We start from the raw sequence: 12,024 nt of genomic DNA on the forward strand, positions 1-12,024 counted from the left end.
CACTTGTTTTACACGGCGACGAGTCGTTGTTTGAGCAACGCTGACACTTTTCTCCGCCTTTTCCCGTATACTGTTCGTTAAATCTGTATTTCTCATCATTGATATCTTCACAAACATCTGTATTGTCAACTTTAACTTCAGTTGGACGTGGAACGTTGTATGTCGCTTTAGATAACGCACCAGGTTGACCTTTCCCATAGACTAGACTCACAACTGCAGCTAGGTGCTGGAAGCTATTCTTATGGTCGACTTTATCCTTTAAACTGTTTGTGTGGTTATTTTCGTTTGGGTCGGCGAAACCATCGCCCGATTGCCTGTTCTGATATAGGTCGTTGGGAACATCATCATATTCCGGACAGGCGTGGTTTATAGCAGAAATACCGTAGGTGTTATTGTGTATATTATTATTGCCGCGCCTTGGTGCTGATGCTTCAGATGCGTTGTTCATACTGATGTCGTTGTGAATCAAAGATGATTGCGACTTTCTTCTTCTGAAACCCCCCGAAAAAAACAACATTTCATTAAATGTTTATCGTATTGAACTAAAGGCAAGTGGACGCAAGGTTTATTATGTTTCATTTTCGAGACTCTTACAAAACCGAATTCCTGATTTAAAGCTGCACTCTCACAGATTGAACCTTTTGACAACTTTTTTTGTTTTTTGTCTTGGAACGAGCCAATTTTCTCGAAAAATCCATGGAAACCAGTTATATAAGACTGCTGCCAAAAAACTAGATCACAGTTTTTTATATTTTAGTTCAAAAACTGATGTTTTATGCATTTTTACTTAAACCGTTAGTAACGGTTTAAGCCATAAAACATTAATTTTCGAACAGAAATATGAAAATCTACGATCTGATTTTTTGTCAGCAATCTTATATCACTGGTTTGCAGATATCTAGGCAAAAATTTGCTATTTCCAAGACAAAAAATAAAAAAGTTGTTATAAAAGTAAATTTGTGAGAGTGCAGCTTTAACATGTTAATACCGAACAAAGACTCGTAATTATTTCTGCATGCTATATGGTAAGTAAATACAACGAATCTTATCGTCTCAAGTCTGTTGGAGGAGTACGGCCATGAACAAGTAAGAACACCGACTCACATGTTTACAATTCCACTGGAGGAGGACGGCCATAGGCCAAGTATGAACACCGGGTCATATAGAAACAAGTCCGTCGGACGAGAACGTCCAAGTTAAGAAAGTACGTCGAGTCACAACGTCACAAGTTCGCCGGAGATTACGGCCTAGAGCCTAGTTCGTACACCGAGTCATATCGTCACAAGTTCGCCGGAGGAGGACAGTCATGAGCCAAGTATTTACAACGAGTCACATCGTAACAAGTCCACCGGAGGATGACGGCCATGAGCAAAGTAAGTACACAGAGTCATATCGTCACAAGTCTGTCGGAGGAGGACTGCTATTCGCAAAGTCACTACACCGAGCCATATCGACACAAGTCCGTCAGAGGATGACGGTCATGCACAAAGTAAGTACACATAGTCATATCGACACAAGTCTGTCGGAGGAGGAAAACCATGCGCATAGTCACTACACCGAGCCATATCGACACAAGTTCGTCAGAGGATGACGGTCATGCGCAAAGTAAGTACACATAGTCATATCGACACAAGTCCGCCGGAGGATGACGGCCATGAGCCATGTAAGTACACATAGTCATATCGACACAAGTCCGCCGGAGGATGACGGCCATGAGCCATGTAAGTACACATAGTCATATCGTCACAAGTCCGCCGGAGGATGACGGCCATGAGCCATGTAAGTACACATAGTCATATCGTCACAAGTATGCCGGAGGATGACGGCCATGAGCCATGTAAGTACACATAGCCATATCGGCACAAGTCCGCCGGAGGATGACGGCCATGAGCCATGTAAGTACACATAGTCATATCGACACAAGTCCGCCGGAGGATGACGGCCATGAGCCATGTAAGTACACATAGTCATATCGTCACAAGTCCGCCGGAGGATGACGGTCATGAGCCATGTAAGTACACATAGTCATATCGTCACAAGTCCGCCGGAGGATGACGGCCATGAGCCATGTAAGTACACATAGTCATATCGTCACAAGTCCGCCGGAGGATAACAGCCATGAGCCATGTAAGTACACATAGTCATATCGTCACAAGTCCGCCGGAGGATGATGGCCATGAGCCATGTAAGTACACATAATCATATCGTCACAAGTCCGCCGGAGGATGACGGCCATGAGCCATGTAAGTACACATAATCATATCGTCACAAGTCCGCCGGAGGATGACGGCCATGAGCCATGTAAGTACACATAGTCATATCGTCACAAGTCCGCCGGAGGATGACGGCCATGAGCCATGTAAGTACACATAGTCATATCGTCACAAGTCCGCCGGAGGATGACGGCCATGAGCCATGTAAGTACACATAATCATATCGTCACAAGTCCGCCGGAGGATGACGGCCATGAGCCATGTAAGTACACATAATCATATCGTCACAAGTCCGCCGGAGGATGACGGCCATGAGCCATGTAAGTACACATAATCATATCGTCACAAGTCCGCCGGAGGATGACGGCCATGAGCCATGTAAGTACACATAGTCATATCGTCACAAGTCCGCCGGAGGATGATGGCCATGAGCCATGTAAGTACACATAGTCATATCGTCACAAGTCCGCCGGAGGATGACGGCCAAGAGCCATGTAAGTACACATAGTCATATAGTCACAAGTATGCCGGAGGATGACGGCCATGAGCCATGTAAGTACACATAGTCATATAGTCACAAGTATGCCGGAGGATGACGGCCATGAGCCATGTAAGTACACATAATCATATCGTCACAAGTCCGCCGGAGGATGACGGCCATGAGCCATGTAAGTACACATAGTCATATCGTCACAAGTCCGCCGGAGGATGATGGCCATGAGCCATGTAAGTACACATAGTCATATCGTCACAAGTCCGCCGGAGGATGACGGCCAAGAGCCATGTAAGTACACATAGTCATATCGTCACAAGTATGCCGGAGGATGACGGCCATGAGCCATGTAAGTACACATAGTCATATAGTCACAAGTATGCCGGAGGATGACGGCCATGAGCCATGTAAGTACAAATAGTCATATCGTCACAAGTCCGCCGGAGGATGACGACCATGAGCCATGTAAATATCGTCACAAGTATGCCGGAGGATGACGGCCATGAGCCATGTAAGTACCCATAGTGATATCGTCACAAGTATGCCGGAGGATGACGGCCATGAGCCATGTAAGTACATATAGTCATATCGTCATAAGTATGCCGGAGGATGACGGCCATGAGCCATGTAAGTACACATAGTCATATCGTCACAAGTCCGCCGGAGGATGACGGCCATGAGCCATGTAAGTACACATAGTCATATCGGCACAAGTCCGTCAGAGGATGACGGCCATGAGCCATGTAAGTACACATAGTCATATCGTCACAAGTCCGCCGGAGGATAACAGCCATGAGCCATGTAATAACACCGAGTTACATCGTCACAAGTCCGCCGGAGGAGCACTGTCATGAGCAAAGTAAGTAAACAGAGTTATATCGACACAAGTCCACCGGAGGATGACAGCCATGAGTCAAGTAAAAACACCGAGTCACCGTGATTGTCACCAGACCGCGGAGGAGCACGGCCATGAGCCAAGTTAGTACACCGAGTCACATTGTCACCAGTCCGCCGGAGGTGCACGGCCATGAGTCAAGTAAGTACACCGACTCACATCGTTACCATTCCACTGGAGGAGGATGGCCATGAGCCATGTAGGACGGTCATACGCAAAGAATGTATACCGGATCACATCGTCACATGTCTGTTGGACGAAGACGGCCATTCGCAAAGTAAGTTCATCTAGTCACAACGTCACAAAGCCACCGGAGGGGGACGGTAATGCGTAAAGTAAGTATACCGAGTTATATCGTCATAAGTCCACCCGAGGAAGACGGTCATGCGCAAAGTAAGTATACCGAGTCATATCGTCATAAGTCCACCGGAGGAAGACGGTCATGCGCAAAGTAAGTATACCGAGTCATATCGTCACAAGTCCACCGGAGGAAGACGGCCATGCGCAAAGTTAGTATACCGAGTCATATCGTCACAAGTCCAACGGAGGAGGACGGCCATGCACAAAGTAAGTATACCGAGTCATATTGTCACAAGTCTGTCGGAGGAGGACGGCCATGCGCAAAGTAAGTACACCGAGTCATATCGTCATAAGTCCACCGGAGGAGGACGGCTATACGCAAAGTAAGTATATCGAGTCATATCGTCATAAGTCAACCGGAGGAGGACGGCTATGGGCAAAGTAAGTATACCGAGTTATATCGTCATAAGTCCACCGGAGGAGGACGGCCATGCGCAAAGAAAGAACACCGAGTGATATCGTCACAAGTCTGCCGAAGGAGGATGGCCATGAGTCGAATTAGTACACCGAGTCATACCGTCACAAGTTTACCGTAGGAGGACGGCCATGAGTCGAATAAGTACACGGAATCATATCGTCACAAGTTTACCGTAGGAGGACGGCCATGAGTCGAATTAGTACACCGAGTTATATCGTCACAAGTTCACCAGAGGAAAGCGGCCATGAGTCGAATAAATACACCCGAGTCATGTCGTCACAAGTCCAACGGAAGAGGAAGGCGGCGATGAGTCGAATAGGTACATCCGAGTCATATCGTCACAATTAAGTTTACCGTAGGAGGACGGCCATGAGTCGAATGAGTACACCGAGTCATATCGTCACAAGTTTACCGTAGGAGGACGGCCATGAGTCGAATAAGTACACGGAATCATATCGACACAAGTTTACCGTAGGTGGACGGCCACGAGCCAAGTAAGTACTTTAAGTCATATCGTCACCGGACGGTCATGGGCCAGGTCAGTACACCGAGTTATATCGTCACCGGACGGCCATGGGCCAGGTCAGTACACTGTGTTATATCGCCATCAGCTCACCGGAGAAGGAATGCGCGTGTACATGGTGTTATTATGTGGATTTTCTGCGTTAAGTAAGTTAAGTCAGTGTGCATTACCTAAATCGTAGGATGAATCCCATGAGAAGGATAGTAATGACCAGCACACATGCAGCTCCCGTTGTGAGACCGATAATCAGGGTGTGGCCTGCAGAAAATAATAAAATTAATATGATTACATGTATGTTATTTTCTCCGGTTTGAGGTATCGTGACGTCAATCTTGCAGCCTTTCATTTTAGATATTTAACATGGCAAGCGAGGTCAGGCACGTTTCGAATGATAATTAAAAAGACACTTTGACAAGTTTTTAAATGATTTTTAGATTTTCCCGCTTAAAATCCTCCATTGCGGTTGTATTTTTTTACCTTCGCTCACTGCCGGTTCAAAGTGTGAAATGGTTGTGTCACGGTTATATGCCGCCCCGACAGTCCATGTGCCCGGCCAGTTCGGTCCCTGCTCCACAGACGTGCCTGGGAGTAATATATGGGAGGGAACTCTAAGAACATATACTATTATATCAATGCCAATATGTCTTGTACCATCATATCACATACATATCACATACAGCATCGTGTCGAGATAAACTGTGGCAAATAGAATGTGAATTCGGCGTAAAAAGTATCGATCAAGTTAATAAATTCACCAAAACGAAAGAAAGTTTTTTTTTTTTTTTTTTCTAACTTAAAATACAAATGATTGCAATTGACCACTGCCTTTATTACAGTTAGCGCCATTGTAAAATAGTTGTTGTAGACTCGCTTTAAAGGTACTCGCTTATGTTTTAGGACCAAATTTTTTCCCATTAAACTATTTTTTGTCATTATTTAAAAAATACAATAAAGTATAAAACAATATTTTGGTTAAAGAGGGGTTCGGGCGAAAATTCAAGAAAAAAGAAAAACATCGAAGTCTAAATCACTATAGGCCGCAAGGACTGATATCAAAGAGATGGATATTTTGACATTTTAACAATACATTGAATAAATCACGTGATAATGTCAATCACCCAATCACGCAGCAACAAACCATGAACGAGTACCTTTAAAGCACAGTCCATGTATTTATGCACCAGTCAATTGTAACCACGCCTCCCCGGTCCGGGGGTCTGCTAGGGATAGCCGGGGAAATGAGCCGTGTTTTAACTTTCCAGGTGGCCCCGCAGTGCCGGGTGAATGCGGTGGTTTTGCCTTCACGCCAGAAATAGCAGGGAATATGCCTTACCTAGGGGCCTTTGAGTGCGGGGGGGCATTTGGAGCGGATTTAACCAGCAGTTCGTTCCTGCAAGGCGGGGATCTTACCCGGGCTTGGCTGGATCGAAAGTCAAAGTCCCCGTTATTCCCCGGACCAGGGGAATTATATAGAACGAATTTGGGTAGAGACATCAATGACCTTTCTTTATCAATACATGAAACGTCCAGTCCAATACAGATTTGAAAGTTAACAACGACTAAGTTAACAACGTTGTTAATTTCATTACAAAGCTTTTGAACAATTGGCCAATGTTTATGTGAACGCGGCATTTAGTCATCTAGTGCTGTTTTTGGTCAATCGGAACAGATCGGCCATCTCCGCCAAAAAAAATAAACGGAACACTTTGGCCAGTATCTCGAATTGGTTTGTATTCGACGCATGTTAACTGTTACGCATAAAACTTGTCTTCACTCAATCTGTAAACATTGTTTTTAAATTTACTTAATTCTTGCCGCAATTAACAAACTCTTAACTAAATTAGGAACATGATGACGGTGCAAACTGTGGTAACGAAACTGGTTACCAGGTTGTGAAGGACCGGCTGATTGAGATATTGACACCACTGGAGAAGTCCGAATAGTGATTGATAACGTCATTTGTGGGGTTGATGACGTCACTTGTGGGCTTGATGACGTCACGTGTATGCTTGGTGACGTCACAGGGAGGCTTGTTGGTGTCACAGAGATAGGGTATGTAATACGATCTGTGAGTGATAAAGTAAGAACTATGTTCTATTTGATGCATTTATAAAATAATTATTAATAAAAGGATTAATTGTGAAGTCCCATAATTATCCATATTTGGTCACTAATCTTTATATCGTACATAAATGGCGTCTACAGCTTGTCGACGTGAAATACACGTTACGGAGTTTTTAAGTGACCCGATATGGGAGATACGAGGCAAAGGAAACCATATTGGGAGAGACCTTTCCCGTAACTTATATTACTCAACCATATTTGCATATACAAATTTTATAAGAAAAAAAGTTAATGACTCTATTAACTGGATTAAAATATTCGTTTTAAAGGATTTGTATGCAATCTTGAAAAAAAGGTTTTGTTACCTTGGAAACAGAGATTGCTGAAAAAAAATAGGAGGGAGGTTCACCTGAAAAAAAACACACACATTGAAAATGAAATTACAGAATGTTTATTTTTCGATTTTTGGCTGAATGGTTACAAATGAACAGATTGCACCATTTTAGACTAAAAAGTCAAAATGGTCCCGGGAAGGGACCCCAAAACATAACTATGTTTTTATGTTGTTGTTGTTGTTTGTTTTTTTTTTTTTTTTTTTTTTTTGGGGGGGGGGATACAAAATTGTACCCTTAAGTTCCCCCATGCTGAACTGTTTCTTGTACAAAATACTTTGTTTACATAGCAGACACAAAGTCGATTTAAAGGAAACAATCGTATTATCTACCAGTTCATCCATATGCTTACTAAATCTGCAGAAGGCCGGAAGCAGTAACGAGGTGCAGTTGATAAACTGTGGCGGCCTGGTGGTGGTCAGGGAACCGGAAGTGATCCCGCACTGTGCCGGTGCATCTCCTCCCGTCACATTCGCGTCAGTGTCGCTGCCTATTTACAACGTATATATAATATAAAGACCATGTCAATAAGTTAATAATATAAAAAAAAAATTCTTGGAGTGTATTGTACTTTTTAAATACAGAGAGGATGCAGGTTTCAAAAGATGCCTTGAGATGGCTGGCATTACCCACCCACTTTTGTATTGTGAAAGAGCCTAACCTTGATTGGTACGAGCTTCGGGAATTCCCTTGACTAAATTCTCTACACAATCAGAGCACCTCGGCGTTTTCCTCTGACACAACCTCGGGTGAATATGGCCGGTTAACAATGTCAAAATTCTTTATACTGAACTACACTTCAACGTTAGTCGCGTAGTAATTTTAAAATGAAATGAAGGAATTGAATTTCGGAATACACCTGACTCTATGCTGGCTATTTTTTTCAAGCCAAAAAATCGACTGTCTGACATTTAATATAAAGTACAGGCAGTTATCAAATTTTTAGGCGTCGTCGCCATTTTAATTTTACGAACTACTTTTGTGACCGAGTGTCGTCATATGGCGGGGTGTTCCGACTGCAAAGAAACAAGAATATTGCTTCTATAATTTTGCATTGGACAAGACGGAAATTAGATGTAATAGAGGCTGACATCTTATCTTTTTATTGAGTGCTCGAATCGATTCTTAATAAAATTTGATGACGTCATAATTACCTATACTGTTCCACGTGATATCTATTTTATGTACACTGTACGTCCAATATTCGCCGCCTGTCACAAGATCTTGTGGTCGATGAGATCCGAGCGAAACATTGATGCGACAGGATGCAGCCTCGTACCACGTGCCTCTATGCACGTGCAGCTCACTATCAGGACATTTGGATTCTGAAACATAATCTGTATAAATAACTTGAAACCATATTTAATTTTTAATTTTACAAGGCATGAAGGCGGAAATAACAGTTATGTCTACAGATCCTGTGTTAATTGAGTTTTAAAAGCTTATCAAGTACATTTCAACTAAAATCAATGATATAATGTTCTCTTTTTTATTTCTAAGGCCTAAAAAAATCAAGCCATAGAAAACACTCAAAAGATTCGCCGCTTTGTTTTCATCTGTTTTGAAAGTATTATAAAGGAATTTCGACAATAGTGATACTCTGCCCATTTATTGGTACTGAATGACTGTATAGGATTTATGATCGTTATCGAACGGGCAACGTTTGAATGTTGATTTTGTATATTTCAAAACAATTTTATGGTCAATTGACGAAAGCTATATCAACGGTATTACGTGTTGAATAACTTCAGTGGGCTCGGAAGTCTCCGTATTTACAGACGATGAAAACCGATATCTGATTGTGAGTAGTCGGCTAAAAAAACACACACACCTTCCGATCTTGCCGGCCGAGAAGTTCCGATTGCGCTTACCTGATTTGTTCTTACAGCAAATAAAGAACTTGAGAGCTCGGCAGTCTCCGTAAATGACATCTCCGTGAGGATGTGCAAAGTCGGTCACAGTGACGTATCCACACCGCAACATCGTGGAGTTCGGGGCTTAAACACAATATATGTAGGTATTCATGTATACGTTCAGGCACAGGGTTGAGCCATTTTGGGTCGTTCATTTATAAAAACATCGTCCATGAAAAACTAAAATATATTAAATTTACCACTCTGTTAAACTCAAGAATTACAGATCACTAGTGGATCCAGTGAGGGGGGACCTTGCGCCCTCATCCCAAAATCGTCTAAGTTTACTTTTTTCAAAAATGGGAGGAAGAAGTAATATAATTCTCCCAAAATTTACCATTTCGGACCAGAAAATATAAAAATGTTCCTTCGGGACTAACCCCCGCCCTTTCACTCGCCTCTGCAAAAGATAAGCTCCCTTCATAGTTGTGATTTTATTTCTAGCGATAACCATAAAAAGTCATCCAACATAGGATACCGCCAATTAGCCACGGACTAATTAAGCTTCTATATGATGACATTCATTGTGAAATAAATCTTTACAGGTTTAGTTATCTTTAACAAACCATTTATACCGGGTGTGTGCAAATTGTAATCGGCTGTCCACACTCTGATCCCATTTTTCAGCACAAGAGAAGAATACGTCATACTGATGACGTCATCATTGGTGACAGATACCGGGACGCCACCTTGTTCGTAACAGAAGTTCATTGCTCCCCTCCATGTTTTTAAACTTCGACTGCACAAGAAATCGTCTGCACCTGAATTAAATGATATATATTGTCAAAGGTCAAAGCTGGCTGTTCGGGATGTTCATTTGATGAGTCTGTTTGAATTGACGCTCTCATAGATTGGCGATAAAATGCCCAAATTAAAAGGACTTGACACCAGATGATACCATTGCAAGAAAAAAGAAAAACTGCCATAACTTACATAAAATTGATATCGTTGTGTACATCGCACTGAATCTTACTGACTGATGCGTCACATCGCTTACGACATATGTGTCTTTCGCAGTTTTTGCATATTTTTTTCCAATTGAAATTTACTGGGTTTGTCTACCAGGTAAATTCCAGGAAATTAAAAAAACGTCGGTATATGTATCTGTACTTATCACGTGCCTTAAAACACGCTATAAGTTTGGAAACCATTATGCGATATTACGATTCTAGCCTTGTTTCGAGGAAATACTATATTTGCCGAGTTTGGAACTATCTGGTGTCTATTCCCTTTAAACATACAGCACCTTTTAATAAATTAGGTCACTCGTTCACAGTGATTTTAAATTTTGTTTATTATTATATTAACTTCTACGAACAAAGATCAAACAGCATTTTTTTTCGATATCTGAAGCTCGAAACGTGATCTTTTAAAGTCCATTTAAAAGTCTAAAAACAGTTCACATTCAATTATTTTACATGTTTGTATTATGTACTTTATTTTCTATCAGAACATGTACGACCACAACATTCACAAATCACAGATATATTGTACATGCATCATCTAATACGTGAATTTTATTTACAATATTGTTCATTTAAGATCATTTAATATCGCTAACGTCTATGAAAGTTACAACAGTTTATGATAAAAAGAAACGATTAAAGTTGAACTTACAACAAGTACACAGACAGACGGACAGAATAATCCATAAATGACCAACTATGTACATCATGACATCAAAACATGCTTAAAGACAATTACATGTATGTAAACTACTGAATTATGCGCAAATTGTTGAATTGATAGATTGTATAAATCAATGTGTAAGTGGGTTAATCCATTACTGATAACGGTCACTTTTATATTGGATGCCTAGCGATTTGATATGTTTGTACGGCACATATTGGCTAGATTATCTTGTTTACATTGTTTTCAAGCCCCGTGCTCTGGTATGGAATAGACGATGCAACCAAAAATGCCAGTATATTTTATATATAATATTTCGTTTCAATTAAAAAAGTATTACTTGTAACAAAATGAGTACCATGATTATATCGCACAATTGTGCATGTACCTTAAAGCTGCACTCTCACAGATTGACAGTTTTGACTTATGTTTTTTTTTGTCTCAGAATTAGCTAATTTTGGTATCAATATCTTCAATTCAGTCATATACGATAAATCACTAAAGAATATATGGAAATAATGTTTGGAAAACTGCCGATTTTTTTAACGCTTTTTAGCGATAAAACATCAATTTTCGAACGTTAATATAAAAAACTGCGATCTTATCTTTTGTCATCAGTCTTATATCATGGTAATATACCCGCCTAATGTCCCCACACCCCAGGGTCCCTAGGTAAAGCTTATTCCAAGCTATATTTAGCGCGAAGACAAAACCACCGCATTCACCCGGCCCTTCGGGGCCACCGGGAAGGTAAAATCACGGCGCATTTCCCCGGCTATCCCCGGTATATTCCGGACCTTTGGGGGAGGCGTGGTTACAATTGACTGGTGCATAAGTAAAAGATGGGAATGGGCATACAATCTCTGACAAGTTCGATAAAAAGTCATAATTTTTTTGACAAGATCGCTAACGAGTCAAATCGCTAGAGTTATCGGCCGTGAATGAAGCATTTAAAACCTTAAAATGTATTTACAGCGTATTTTGAACTGTTTGTTTTACTTCAGTGTGTCCATATTCTTTTTAATAGCATTTAAACGCGTTGATAAGGGCTTCGATATATTTATATGTATTGGCGACAACCACAGAGGCTTCATTGTCCCAGTGCATACACGTGTTACTTCCCA

The 12,024-nt window shown here is 41.5% G+C and overlaps 1 protein-coding gene across 1 annotated transcript; it reads right to left on the reverse strand.

Annotated features, from left to right (window-relative positions):
- Positions 1–302: 302 nt before the first annotated feature.
- Positions 303–9,959, reverse strand: LOC128211298 (uncharacterized). Its single transcript, XM_052915954.1, has 9 exons — positions 9,847–9,959; positions 9,230–9,355; positions 8,513–8,683; positions 7,711–7,848; positions 7,332–7,375; positions 6,789–6,968; positions 5,380–5,484; positions 5,073–5,160; positions 303–491 (listed from the first exon to the last, which is right to left on the reverse strand). The coding sequence occupies exons 1-6, from the start codon at positions 9,917–9,919 to the stop codon at positions 6,942–6,944; spliced, it is 579 nt and encodes a 192-aa protein (XP_052771914.1). The 5' UTR covers positions 9,920–9,959; the 3' UTR covers positions 303–491; positions 5,073–5,160; positions 5,380–5,484; positions 6,789–6,941.
- Positions 9,960–12,024: the final 2,065 nt, after the last annotated feature.

Source organism: Mya arenaria, chromosome 12, assembly GCF_026914265.1.
Source record: "Mya arenaria isolate MELC-2E11 chromosome 12, ASM2691426v1".
NCBI classification, from domain to species: Eukaryota; Metazoa; Mollusca; class Bivalvia; order Myida; family Myidae; genus Mya; species Mya arenaria.